This window comes from Triticum dicoccoides, chromosome 1B (assembly GCF_002162155.2).
Source record: "Triticum dicoccoides isolate Atlit2015 ecotype Zavitan chromosome 1B, WEW_v2.0, whole genome shotgun sequence".
NCBI lineage: Eukaryota > Viridiplantae > Streptophyta > Magnoliopsida > Poales > Poaceae > Triticum > Triticum dicoccoides.
This window is the reverse complement of record NC_041381.1, coordinates 481,295,834-481,309,699: the sequence shown is the minus strand read 5'-3', so window position 1 is coordinate 481,309,699 and position 13,866 is coordinate 481,295,834. Positions and strand designations below refer to the sequence as shown.

Genomic DNA, 13,866 nt, shown 5'->3' with positions numbered 1-13,866 from the left:
CTGTTGTCGGCCTGCGAGGGATCAGTCATGTCAAAACGTGCTCAAAAAATGACCCGGTGTTTTTGTCACTGTCAAGATTTTGGTTCAATGCAAAATGTCACTAGTAAATAGTGGGTTATCGTGACACAACGTGGTGGCTGTGTGATTTTAAGTTTTTAACTCGTCCCCCGGAGGCCGCCCCTGTCCCCCCACACTAGTCCGCCCCATCCATCATGTTCGCCTCCATCTGCCGGCGGCGGCCCCTCCGAATCCATCAAACCGCTGGCGGTGGCGGCAGGACAAACCCCCTCGAGTTCATCCCTGGCACCATCCCTCTCGCCCACTGCCACACCTCGCCCGCCGTCGCCGAAGCCCCGAGCCCGGAGCCCTGCCCCGACTCCGTTTCCTACCTCATCTCGCGCGGCCTCTCCCCCACCGCCGCTGGCGCGGCCACTACCTCTCAGCACCTCCGCATCCGCTCCACCGACAAGGCCGACGCTGTGCGCGCCCTCCTCAAGCTCTATGGCTTCACCGACGCGGACATCGTCCGGGCGTTGCGCAGCGCCCCGGTTCTCCTCGTCTTTGACCCCGAGCGGATCCTCCGCCCCAAGCTCGACCTTTTCGCCTCCCTAGGCTTCGAGCCCCGCAAGCTCGCCTCCGAGCCTTTCCTCCTCGGACGCAGCCTCGACAAGCACCTCGTCCCCGCCATCCAGTTCCTCCGCGGCATCATCGGCAGCGACGACAACCTCCGCCTCGCTTTCCACCGCGCCCCCCGCGCCCTCTCTGTGGACCTCAACAACAACATGCGCCCCGCCGTGGAAGCCCTCCGCCGGGGCGGCCTCGGAGAGGCCGACATTTCGAAGCTCCTCGTCATCCACTTGGGCGTGCTCATGTCGTCACCGTATCGCATCGGCGAAATCTTCGAGGAACTCAAGGCGATGGGCATGTCCATCTTGGACCCGCGCTTCCTCTACTGCTTCCGTGCGATGTCCAGTCTGAAGAGGGAGTCATGGCTGCGGAAACTGGCATTTTACCAGAGCTTCGGGCTGTCAGAGGGTGAGGTGCTGGAGGCCTTCAAGAAGCAGCCCACGATATTCCTTTTCACCGATGAGAGCATAAACAAGAAGGTCCGGTTCCTGCTGGACGAGCTGAAGCTCGGAATACGTGATGTAATTGCGCGGCCTGTGGTTCTAGCTTATAGCTTGGAGAAGTGCATCCTGCCGAGGTGCGCCGTGCTGAGTGTGTTGATGAGGGAGGGGAGGATTCAGAGATATAGTATCAAGTTGCTTCAGGCTTTGCTTGGCAGTTCCGGGAATTTCTCGACCAGGTTTGTGCTGAGGCACGCTGATGATGTGCCAGATGTTGTTAAGGCATATGAGGGTAAGATCAGATTTGAAGGATTCAAATAGGCCGGTCTTCTTCTAGATTGGTATAATTCTAGATTAGGCTTATGTTTCTAGTGCCAATGTTAAAGATCAAGACATGATCCATGATTCTAACAGTGCTTCAGGGACAATTTTGCCCTATTGGTAGCCCTTACTGAGTATCAACTACATTTGTAGTTTAACAACTGTCATTTTGTGTCCTGCGGCCTATTAAAATCTACCCCTCCGTTTCTAAATATAAGCCTTTTAGAGATTTCAATAAGAACTACATCCTGATGTAAACCCTGTGTTGATCTTTACATCTTACTCTTTCCACTACTCATCTGAAGTCTCTGGTTCTTTCAAATAAATAATGCTGTCGTGTTGTCCAGAGTAGAGAACTTGCACTTGCTATTTCCTCTCCCTAGATGTAGTGCTGATGTTTACCAACAGATGTGGGCGGGATGAACTTGCTCTTTGGTCTAAGAAATGCGGATCTGTTCACGTCCAGGAATATTACACATGGTAAGGTCTATCCTAGAGAGACATGGACACCCCACCCCTATTTGTGGCAAGGTCTATTCTAGAGAGACATCCCTATTCCTGAAACAATGATCTTTGCCCTTGAAGCTTTATGGATTTCCTTTCGGTTTGCATTGTACTATCAACTGCTTCAGACTTCAGACTTTCAGTTATGTTGAAAATATAGAAGGGTAAGCCAGTCCAGAACCGGAATTGTTGCATGCCTTATCAGACATAACACTAAACTTCTCTTGTTCCGGATCGCCGAACGAGTATCTTGGTCTGTATGTTAATGTTGTACCTGATCGAGGACAGGATAGAGCAAGTCAGAGAGTTTTGAGTCTCCAAACTTGGCCTTCTGTTGTATCCAAACTAAAGATTGGAAATTTTCTGTGAAATCTCTTTATGATTTTCTTATTAAAAATGATATGGGTTTCCCACCCAAATTCCTCTGGAAGATTAAAACCCCAGCCAAGATCAAGATGTTTCTCTGGCTTTTGGCTAGGAAAAGCATCCTGACTGAAGATAACTTGGCTAGAAGAGGTTGGAAAGGGAGTAAAAATTGTGTCTTCTGTGGGAAAGAAGAATCTATTGATCACTTGTTTTTCTCCTGTTCTGCGGCTAGATTAATGTGGAGTCTTGTTAAATGCTCCTTTGATCTCCAAAATATTCCATAGACTCTGAATGACTGCCTAACAAGGTGGATCAAAACATTCCAGAAAACACAAAAACAGCTAGTAATAGGATTTTTTTTTGAAACTATGATGATTTTTATAGAAAATTCGGAAACTATACACCATAATGCAGAAAAATCAAAAGTATCACCCCGTCGGCCTCCTGTTGGCCGAAGAGGGACTTTTCGGCCAACACCTGCTTTACTGTTTTAGAAAATTCATACCAATTAGGATTTTTAGTATTTTAATTTGATTCTTTTTGCATTAGATTAGAAATTTTATGAAGTTTCTGTAGATATCAAGTTTGACTAGATTTGAAAGTTTGAATTTGAATTTTCATGAATTTGCTCAAATCACTAGATTGCCTATAATTTGAGCTAGGAGTATTTTTTCAGATGATTCTGTTTGCTACTGGTTCTTTGTGACTTTGTTTATCAGCAGTAATTAATTGGCGGATTTTATAATTATTTATAATTAGGTTTTTATGAAAACAGTTTTGTTTTAGTGTTTTATAGGTTTTATGCTTTTTCTTTTAATTTTAATTGCTTTAAATTGTTTTCTTTAGTTTTTTTACATATTCTTTTTGTTTCTGTTTAGTTATCAGTAGCTATTTTATTTGTAGTGTTTTTTTTATTTTATTTCTTTTATCCTACTAGAAAACTTGTTTTGAGCTTCATACGAGTTTATATTTTAAAGCGCCTTATAAATCATGTACAGTCATTGTCGTTTTATACATGAAAAAAAAATACTTTTCCACTATCTTTTTCCCTCCATTTTCTTTCCCGCCATCTTCTTTGCCACCATTTTCTCCCGCCATTCTCTCCCGCGATTTTCTTTCCCGCCATTCTCTCCCGCCACACTAAGGAGTGATGCATCGACGAAGGATGACTATGATGCCTTCATGTGGAGTGTGAAACACTGTGTGAGAGAAGTCATAAGTGTGAAACACTCTTCGATGATGATGACGAAGCTGCAAACACTTATGACTTCTCTCAGACAGTGTTTCACACTCTACTAGCAGCACCGACGCAGGAGACACAGACCGTGTCAGACGATGTTATCTACGGTCGTGGACACCATGAGGCTCATTTTATAAGTTGAGAAGTGAAGATGGCGAGAAAGAAGATGGCGGGAGAGAATGGCGGGAAAGAAAATGGTGGGAGAGAATGGCGGGAGAAAATGGAGGGAGAGAATGGCGGCAAATAAAATGACAGAAAAGAAAATGGCAGAAGAAAATGGCGGCAAATAATGGCGGGAGAGAATGGCGGGAGAAAATGGCGGCAAAGAAAATAGCGGGAGAAAATGGAGGGAAAGAACGATGGGAAAGAAAATGGAGGATAAAAGAAATAAAACACAAAAAAATACTACAAATAAAATATCTACTAATAACTTAACACAAACTAAATATGTCAAAAAATAAAGAAAACAATTTAAAGCAATTAAAATTAAAAGAAATAGCACAAAACCTATAAAACACTAAAACAGAACTGTTTTCGTAAAAACCTAATTTTAAATAATCCTAAAACTCACCATTTAATTACTATTGATAAACATAGTCACAAAGAACTAGTAGCAAAAAGAACCATCTAAAAAGAGTACTCCTAGCTCAAATTATAGGCAATCTAGTGATTTGAGTAAATTCATGAAAATTCAAATTCAAACTTTCAAATCTAGTCAAACTTGATATCTACAGAAACTTCATAAAATTTCTAATCTAATGTAAAAAGAATCAAATTAAAATACTAAAAATCTTAATTGATATGAATTTTCTAAAATAGTAGAGCTGGTGTTGGCTGAAGAGGGACTCTTTGGCTAACGGTTGGCCGAAAAGTTCTTTTTGGCCAATGGTTGGCCGAAAAGTCCCTCTTCGGCCAATGGTAGGCCAAAAAGTCCCTCTTCGGCCAACAGGAGTCCGACAAGGTGATACTTCTGATTTTTCTGCATTAAGGTGTATAGTTTTCGAATTTGCTATAAAAATCGTCATAGTTTAAAAAAAATCTAGTAATAGTTGGAATGTCTGCGATGTTTTGGTCCATCTGGAAATGCAGAAATGATGTGGTGTTTAGATCAAAAAAATTGAATGATCCCATGATGATTATCAGAAGGATGTGCAATTGAATTACTGACTGGTCTATTTTGCAGAGAAAAAATCCAGAGTAAAAAATGCTGATGCTGGAGGCAAAAATAATAGAGCGGGCGGCAAATGAAGTCTACAAGACGTCGCATGGATAGAGGCCTGGCGTGAGAAGACTGGGAGCTGCTGGAGATTAGCTGTAGTGGCAGTAGCTTATAGTAGCTCCTGAGTTTTTTTGTTGCTTTGTTATGGCTTGTTCATCCTTGTTGGCAGCTTCTGCTTATGGTTGTTCCCTTTTGTTGGCTTCAGAACCTTGTATGGCTGGAGATGTTTAGGCGTCTCAGTCCCGTTGTGAACTACTCTTTTCGTTTCAAAATAGATGACTTAATTCTGTACTAACTTTAATATAAAGTTAGTATAAAATTGGATCATCTATTTTGTACTACTTTGGTGTTGATTTCGTTAATGAAATCGGAGGGAACCCTCTCTTTTGATCAAAAAAACAAGAACACGAATCTAACACGGGCCTGGCATATGCGAACGTGCATCGTGGATCTTTATGAATGTTGAGAACATTCGATGTTGTTGAAATTATGTAACCTGTTTTGATCCGTTTGATCTTATGTAATGGAATATTCGATGTTATCGATATGTAAACGCAGAAACAACGCTTGCTCTGATAGGGAAATCGTTCGATCTCCTGTTGATTATTCAAAACAGCCAAAACAAAACCGAAGGGGAAACACACAAACAAATTTCGACTGCAGTGTGAACAACGCAAGCACCAAAATCATCTTCTGCAACCCCATCCGGATGCCATTTGTTCCTACCCAAGGCGGAAATTGTTGCAGGTCGTCTGCCGGAACAGCAGGGAGGAGCTGAACCCGAGCCGCGACCGCTGCAGATCGAACTCCAGCAGGTTGTCCTCCATCATGTGGCCCCCGACCACCACCGACGTCCGCGGGGCCGAGCCGCCGTCCACCACGCCGAGGCACAGCGCGCCGCCCTTGGCGGCCACCATCGAGTTGGCCCCGAACACCACCCACGACGCGGCCTCGCTCTGCAGCACCAGCTCGACCGTCGGCACGGCCGGTCCCACGCGGGTGCTCCCCACCTTGCTCCCGTCGTAGCAGAGCTTGAACGGCGCCACGGCCCGCACGCGGGGGATCATGGCCGTCTCCGCCGCGAACGCGTCCGTGACCGCCTTGTGGATGGAGGTCTCCAGCACGGTGTAGGGCGCCACCGTGCTGAGCTTGGTGCCGCCGCCGCCCTGCTTGTCAATGGCCAGCAGCGAGGCGTTCAGCGGCACGGCGCGCCCGTTCACCTTGATGCCCGTCACGCCGATGAAGTACTCGTTCGACTTGTCCTTCTCGCCGGAGACGCCGGCGGTGCTCACGTTGTTGACGAGGAGCGGGGTGTAGAGGAGCGACTTGGAGAGGTCCACCCCGGGCTGGAACGCGTAGGGCGCGTCGCCGAAGACGACGACCCCGGCGGCCGAGGTCGACGTGAGGCAGAGCGCGAACTTGCGGGAGAAGCGGAAGGCTGCGGCGAGCTGCGTCGGGAGCGCGAAGCGGGCGCGGCTGAGCGACACCATGCCGGTGGCGCCGGCGGCGAGGCCCTCGGTCAGGAACGTGGCTCCGCACGTGAACAGGAACGCCGGCGAGGTGGCGAGCGGCCCCGGCGCCGGGCGGAAGGTGGTGGGCACCGACAGCACGTCGGTGATGAGGTTCCCGCCGGTGCTGACGCGCGTGACGGTGTTCTCCGGGAACCCGCCGCAGGTGTCGTTGAGGCACCCCGGGGACGGCTTGCCGACGCAGCTGGTGGCGCAGGCCCCGGTCTTGGCGAGGCGGCACAGCTTGGACGCGCACGGCACGCGCGCGTAGGACGAGGACGCGTACCCGGCGTCGCAGTCCACCCAGAGCGTGCCGCCACCGAGGTCGAGCACGGCCGTCACCGGCACCTGGGGCGTGCGCTGCCGGAAGCCCGTCAGGTACTGCCCCGTCGCGCCGTCCTTCCTCACCGGCAGCACAACGGCGCTCGGGCTGTCGCCGGCCGCGCGGCACGAGCACGCCGACAGGAGGAGGAGGAGGAGAGCCGTGGCGGTGGAAGCGACGAGACGAGTGGAACGCGCCATGTTGAGGGCTGGCAGAGACGGCGACGTGAGTGAGACAGACGCAGGCGAGGAAGGGTGGCCTTTATAGCACCGTTTGCCTGACCTCGCTGTTAGGGTGTCGGGATCATGCACAGGAGGACAGCGCGGCACGCGGAGGCGGGGAAGTGGCGTGGCGGCTAGGCCTCGTGGCGAGACGCCGGAATGGACTGCACTGGGCTAGTGGGCCTGGAACTGTATTTGGTCGTACTAGTTTCGTTGAACGAGTCCATGCATGGCCGAAATTCTCATTTGTTTATGGATGATGAGGATGAGACCCAGCATCCAAGGCAGGGCAGGGCAGGGCAGGGCAGGGAGTGAAGGAAGCTCGTCCCCATGTGCACATTATCCTGACGCATCGACGTGCCACCACTTCCCATTTGTCGCCCGTCTCTGACTAAAAATACTTTGTTTAGTGGGCAAATGTGCATCCCGTGTGCGGCTGGCGAGTCGTTTTCACGGAGAATGCCGCGCCCGTCGATCGATCCGGAGAATTTACCGGCGAGCCGAGGATGAAATGAAGTTAACCATGGGGTGGGTCGGTGGGTGGGGTGGAAGCTCAGTTTACGAAGGTGGTGCAACGCGCGAGCAAAACAGGGTGGCGTCCCAGCTCCAGCACGCGGGAGCGCGCGCGCGGCAGCTTTTGCTCGCGCACGCCGGCGAGGCGATCGACGCTGGTGCCTGGCGTGAAAGCGTGGGCAGGCCACGGAAAGGAACTGGACCATGCTGCTCGTGGCTCTGAAACCGCGGTGGCACTGATGTTTTCTAGTAGTTTTTCCCTTTTTTTCTCAGGAGGAACGAGAAGCTTTTCTCTCAATTTTCATTTTTTTTGCCTTGGAGTTGTACAATCTCATAGTCGAAGGAATATGTATTTAACATGAAGAAAGCAACAACAATAAAACTGAACGATCATTATGCTAAGCTAACAGATGGGTCTTGTCCATCACATGATTCTCCTAATGATGTGATCAAATGACAACACATGTCTATGGTTAGCAAACTTAATCATCTTTGATTAACGAGCTAGTCTAGTAGAGGCTTACTAGGGACACGGTGTTTTGTCTATGTATCCACACATGTATCAAGTTTCCGGTTAATAAAATTCTAGCATAAATAATAAACATTTATTATGATCTAAGGAAATATAAAATAACAACTTTAGTATTGCCTCTAGGGCATATCTCCTTCACAATGCTGGCACCGAATAACAATTACTCAGGTCTAAAACTAATTCTGAAGGTAGATGTAGAGGTAGTGTGCCGACGGCGATCACATCGACCTTGGAACCATTCCCGACGCGCATCATCACATCGTCCCTAGCCAATCTTCGTTTAATCTGTAGCTCTTGTTTCAAGTTACAAATATGAGCAACCAAAACAGTATCAAATACCCAGGCGCTACTACGAGCATTAGTAAGGTACACATCAATAACATGTATATCAAATATACCTTTGTTCACTTTGCCATCCTTCTTATTCGCCAAATACTTGGGGCAGTTCCGCTTCCAGTGACCAGTTCCTTTGTAGTAGAAGCACTCAATTTCAGGCTTAGGTCCAGCTTTGGGTTTCTTTCCGGGAGTGACAACTTGCTTGCCATTCTTCTTGAAGTTCATTTTCTTTTCATTGCCTTTTTTCTTGAACTAGTGGTCTTGTTAACCATCAACACGTGATGCTCCTTCTTGATTTCTACCTCAGCGGCCTTAAGCACTGCGAAGAGCTCGAGAATTGTTTTGTCCATCCCTTGCATATTATAGTTCATCACGAAGCTTTTATAGCTTGGTGGCAGTGATTGAAGAACTCTGTCAATGACACAATCAACTGGAAGATCAACTCCTGCCTGAGTCAAGTGATTATAATACCCAGACATTTTGAGTATGTATTCACTGACAGAACTGTTCTCCTCCATCTTCCAGCTATAGAACTTGTTGGAGACTTCATATCTCTCTACCCGGGCATTTGCTTGAAAAATTAACTTCAATTCCTGGAACATCTCATATGCTCCATGACGTTCAAAACGTCTTTGAAGTCCCGGTTCTATGCCGTAAAGCATGGCACACTGAATTATCGGATAGTCATCAGATCGAGCTTGCTAGACGTTCATAACGTCTGCTTCAGCTCTTGCAGCAGGTGCATCACCTGGCGGTGCATCAGGGACATAATTCTTCTGTGTAGCAATGAGGATAATCCTCAAGTTACGGACCCAGTCCGTGTAGTTTCTACCATCATCTTTCAACTTAGCTTTCTCTAGGAACGCATTAAAATTCAGGGGAACAGTAGCACGAGCCATTGATCTACAACACAGATATGCAAATACTATCAGGGCTAAGTTCATGATAAATTAAGTTCAATTAATCAAATTACTTAAGAACTCACACTTAAACCGACATCCCTCAAGTCATCTAAGTGTAACGTGATCCAAATCAACTAACCCATGTCCGATCATCACGTGAGATGGGGTAGTCATCAATGGTGAACATCTCTATGTTGATCATGTCTACTATATGATTCACGTTCGATCTTTCAATATCCAGTGTTTCGAGGCCATGTTTCTACATGCTAGGCTCGTCAAGTTTAACCCAAGTATTCCGCTTGTGTAAATCTGGCTTACACATGTTGTATGTGAACGTAGAGTCTATCACACCTGATCATCATGTGGTGTCTCAACACGACGAACTGTAGCAACAGTGCATACTCAAGGAGAACACTTTTACCTTGAATTTAGTGAAGGGATCATCTTATAATGCTACCGCCGTTCTAAGCAAAATAAGATGCATAAAGGATAAACATCATATGCAATCAAAAATATGTGACATGATATGGCCATCATCATCTTGTGCTTTTGATCTCCATCTCCAAAGTATCGTCATGATATCCGTCGTCACCGGCTCGACACCTTGATCTTCATTGTTGCGTCGTGGTCGTCTCGCCAACTATTGCTTATACGACTATTGCTAACTCATAGCAATAAAGTAAAGCAATTACATGGCATTGCATTTCATACAATAAAGAGACAACCATAAGGCTTCTGCTGGTTGCCAATAGATTACAAAACATGATCATCTCATACAATAACATATATCACATCATGTCTTGACCATACCACATCACAACATTCCCTGCAAAAACAAGTTAGACGTCCTCTAATTTATTGTTGCAAGTTTTACGTGGCTGCTACGGGCTTCTAACAGGAACCATTCTTACATACGACACAAAAAGCACAACGGTGATTTATCAAGTTTGCTATTTTAACCTTCAACAAGGATCGGCCGCAGTCAAATTCGATTCAACTAAAGTAGAAGAAACAGACACCCACCAGCCACCTTTGTGCAAAACAAGTTGCATGTGAATTGATGGAACCGATCTCATGAATGTGGTCATGTAAGGTTGGCCCGGGCCGCTTCATCCAACAATACCGCCGAATCAAAATAGGACATTGGTGGTAAGCAGTACGATGATCACCGTCCATAACTCTTTGTGTTCTACTCGTGCATATCATGTACATGTAGACGTGGCTCTGATACCACTGTTGGGGAACGTAGCATGCAATTTCAAAAAAATGCCTACGCGCACGCAAGATCTATCTAGGAGATGCATAGCAACGAGGGGGAGAGCGTTTCTACGTACCCTCGTAGATCGTAAGCGGAAGAGCTTCACAACGTGGTTGATGTAGTCGAACTTTCTACACGATCCACTGATCGAGTACCGAACGTACGACACCTCCGAGTTTTGCACACGTTCAGCTCGATGACGTCCCTCGCCACTTGATCCAGCAAGTTGTCGAGGTAGTAGATGGGTTCCGTCAGCACGACGGCGTGGTGACAGTGATGGTGAAGTGATCCTCGCAGGGCTTCGCCTAAACACTACGACAATATGGCCGGGGTTGTAAGCATTGGAGGGGGCGCCGCACACGGCTAACAATTGATCTGGTGTGTGCTAGGGCGCCCCACCCACATATATATAGGTGGGAGGGAGAGGGAAGGCTGCCAGGAGGCGCCCAAGTAGGCCGAATCCTACTTGGAATCTTCCCTTGGCCGCGCCCCCTGCCATATTTGCCGGAGGGTGAAGGAAAGAGGGGGGAGGGAAGGAAGGGGGAGGCCGAATCTCCCCCTTTCTTTCCCTTCCCCTCTTTCCTTCTCCTCCTGGTTCGGCCCATATGGGAGGCGCACCAGCCCCTAGTGGCTGGTGCGTTTCTCCTCTTGGTCCATAAGGCCCATATCTTTTGCCGGGGGTGCCCGGAACACCTTCCGGTGACCCGATATGTACCCGGTACCTTCCGGAACACTTCAGGTGTCCGAATACTATCGTCTTATATACCAATATTTACCGCTTGACCATTTTAAGACTCCTCGTCATGTCCGTGATCTTATCCGGGACTATGAACAACAGTCAGTCACCAAATCACATAACTCATATAATACTATAACGTTAAGCGTGCGGACCCTACGGGTTCGATAACTATGTAGACATGATCGAGACACCTCTCCGGTCAATAACCAATAGCAGAACCTGGATGCACATATTGGCTCCTACATATTCTACGAAGATCTTTATCGGTCGAACTGTTATGACATCATACGTAATTCTCTTTGTCCATCGGTATGCTACTTGCCCGAGATTCGACCGTCGGTATCTTCATACTTAGTTCAATCTCATTACCAACAAGTCTCTTTACTCATTCCGTAATACATCATCCTGCAACTAACTCATTAGTCACTTTGCTTGCAAGGCTTCTTATGATGTGTATTACCGAGAGGGCCCAGAGATACCTCTCTGATACTCGGAGTGACAAATCCTAATCTTGATCTATGCCAACCCAACAAACACCTTCGGAGATACCTGTAGAGCATCTTTATAATCACCCAGTTACGTTGTGATGTTTGATAGCACATAAGGCATTCCTCCGGTATCAGGGAGTTGCATAATCTCATAGTCGAAGGAATATGTATTTGACATTAAGAAAGCAATAGCAATAAAACTGAACGATCATTATGCTAAGCTAACGGACGGGTCTTGTCCATCACATTATTCTCCTAATGATGTGATCCCATTCATCAAATGACAACACATCTCTATGGTTAAGAAACTTAACCATCTTTGATCAACGAGCTAGTCTAGTAGAGGCTTACTAGGGACACCGTGTTTTCGGTTAATACAATCCTAGCATGAATAATAAATATTTATCATGATATAAGGAAATAAAAAATAAAAAAATTATTATTGCCTCTAGGGCATATTTCCTTCACCCCACATATACCGCACTCCCGGATCAAACCTTAAACCCAGGTCAACACGCTCGAACGCCACATTGTTCGTCTCCTACCCTTTTCCGTCTGTCTCCTTCCTTGCTCGCGGCAAGCGTGGCTCGGGTAACGAGCCGGACCCAAATGGTTGGGCAGCACTTGCGGAGGAGGACTCGAGTTCCGCCCTCCACCACTCATGTTTGGACAAGGGTGGCTCTTTGAGCTCCGCACTACCCTTCATCATCTATCGGGGTGAAAAGCAGTCGCACCGGCGGCAGCCACGAGAGTAATCGCTCCACGCCGACAGCAGCCACAAGCGTAATCACTCACGCCATCCTGCATCGTCCGGCGTCGGTCACCGCCCCCTTCCACTCCCCATGGGCGCTGGCTGCTCGTGCGAGCCGTCAGGATCTTCCGACCCCGCGTTGTCCGGATTTATAGAGGCATACGAGTTGTTCGTGAAGAAATTTGCTCCGAAACTTTCGGGATTTAAGAGGGGTGCAGACGGTGTGCGCGGAAAACTTCAGCATTGTAATATTCTTATCCAGTTTGTTCACATAAATGCGTCCCCGGTTTTCTTTTTGGATCATCTCAATCTGAAGTTATATGCGACCTTCAAAGCCAACAAATAAGATTATATCATACAGATAAGTTTTTTTTTTGTAGGGTTCATACAGATCAGTCTGGAGGGTTTTGGATCTTCAAGAGACCTCACAGGCACATCTTGCGTATCACGCTGCCGGCAGGCAACCCGGTGACGTGTGTTCATATGCCAACAGAACTTAAAAGTGAGACAGTGATAGATCAATGAAGAGGCAATCTGTTGATGGACTGGCAGCAAATATCAAAAAAGACATTCATATATGGTAGATTTCCTTCTCCGGGTGAATAACATGATTAGCCACCCGTTTCGACTCAAAACAATACACCCAACAGATATAGTTATGTTCTTTGGATCTGACAATGAGAGTACACCTATAAGTATGCACAGAATAACATTATAGGACAAAAATTTACAGTAGCCGAGGTTCAACAGGTAAAACGTACACTTCACTATGTATTTTTCTTGCTGTCAGAACGGGAGAAGCGGAGTTCCATTGTTTGCAGCTTATTCCTCAATTCCTCATTCTCCGCAATTAGACGCTCATACTCAGTAAGCAAACCTTCAGATTGTTTTCGTAAAGCCAAATTGTTCGTTTCAGCAGTTTTTAGCTCCTGTGTTTGAGATTCTGACTGTTGTTTGAGTACTTGCACCTGTTCATTCAAACTGCCAATCTTTTTCTGATATCCTTGAATTTCCTCAGAGTCTCCGAGCTTTGTTTCTTCCAAGACCCTGCTCTGCTTTGTCACAGTCTCCATGTTTTTCTTCATCGCCCGTATTTGCCTAATATAGTGATGCAGTCGATCAATAATTAGCCCAAGAAACAGAGAGTATCCTGGAAAACAACAAACACAGCAAGATTCAGTCGAACTGAAAGATCAATTCTGAGACACTGTTCAACAAATATTTCTGAAACACTATTCACCATACAGAAAATATACAACTCATTCTGAGAAGGCTACGTTTGACTTCAGCATGATGAATATAACTTGAATAATTGTTTGGAAGTATTAAACCCATAATTTTATTGCATGCTAGGTGCCAGGTGGGAATGTTGAAATGGAAAGCAACTTATTCACAGATGGAAAAACAACTATTTATAGAGATATGTAGCGTCAATACTACTCATATCACTACGTCTCCGAGCAAAAATGTCCCGAACTGTTTGTTCCACTTTTATTATGTGGATAAGTGGTTGCATTATGCGACAACAACAAAATAACATTTCAGAATTCGAATAAATTTATGAGAGAAGGCCACATTA

General features: G+C 46.6%; 3 protein-coding genes across 3 annotated transcripts in view; 1 reads left to right on the top strand and 2 right to left on the bottom strand.

The window, feature by feature from the left end:
• Window positions 1–212: 212 nt before the first annotated feature.
• On the top strand, window positions 213–1,696 carry LOC119342849. The gene has a single exon (XM_037614180.1). It carries the CDS (start codon window positions 213–215, stop codon window positions 1,386–1,388), a length of 1,176 nt encoding a protein of 391 aa, XP_037470077.1. The 3' UTR covers window positions 1,389–1,696.
• A 3,592-nt stretch (window positions 1,697–5,288) lies between these two features.
• Window positions 5,289–6,766, bottom strand: LOC119342834 (probable aspartic proteinase GIP2). Its single transcript, XM_037614176.1, has one exon. The coding sequence runs from the start codon at window positions 6,745–6,747 to the stop codon at window positions 5,440–5,442; it is 1,308 nt and encodes a 435-aa protein (XP_037470073.1). The 5' UTR covers window positions 6,748–6,766; the 3' UTR covers window positions 5,289–5,439.
• A 6,077-nt stretch (window positions 6,767–12,843) lies between these two features.
• LOC119342820 overlaps window positions 12,844–13,866 on the bottom strand; it is a 4,018-nt gene continuing 2,995 nt past the window's right edge. The window contains exon 2 of the mRNA XM_037614173.1: window positions 12,844–13,437. Coding sequence (XP_037470070.1) covers window positions 13,055–13,437 — 383 coding nt within the window. The 3' untranslated portion in view covers window positions 12,844–13,054. The remainder of the gene's footprint in view (window positions 13,438–13,866) is intronic.

Coding starts and splice junctions, on each gene's coding strand:
- LOC119342849 (XM_037614180.1), top strand. CDS start 213: ATGTTCGCCTCCATCTGCCGGCGGCGGCCCCTCCGAATCCATCAAACC.
- LOC119342834 (XM_037614176.1), bottom strand. CDS start 6,747: ATGGCGCGTTCCACTCGTCTCGTCGCTTCCACCGCCACGGCTCTCCTC.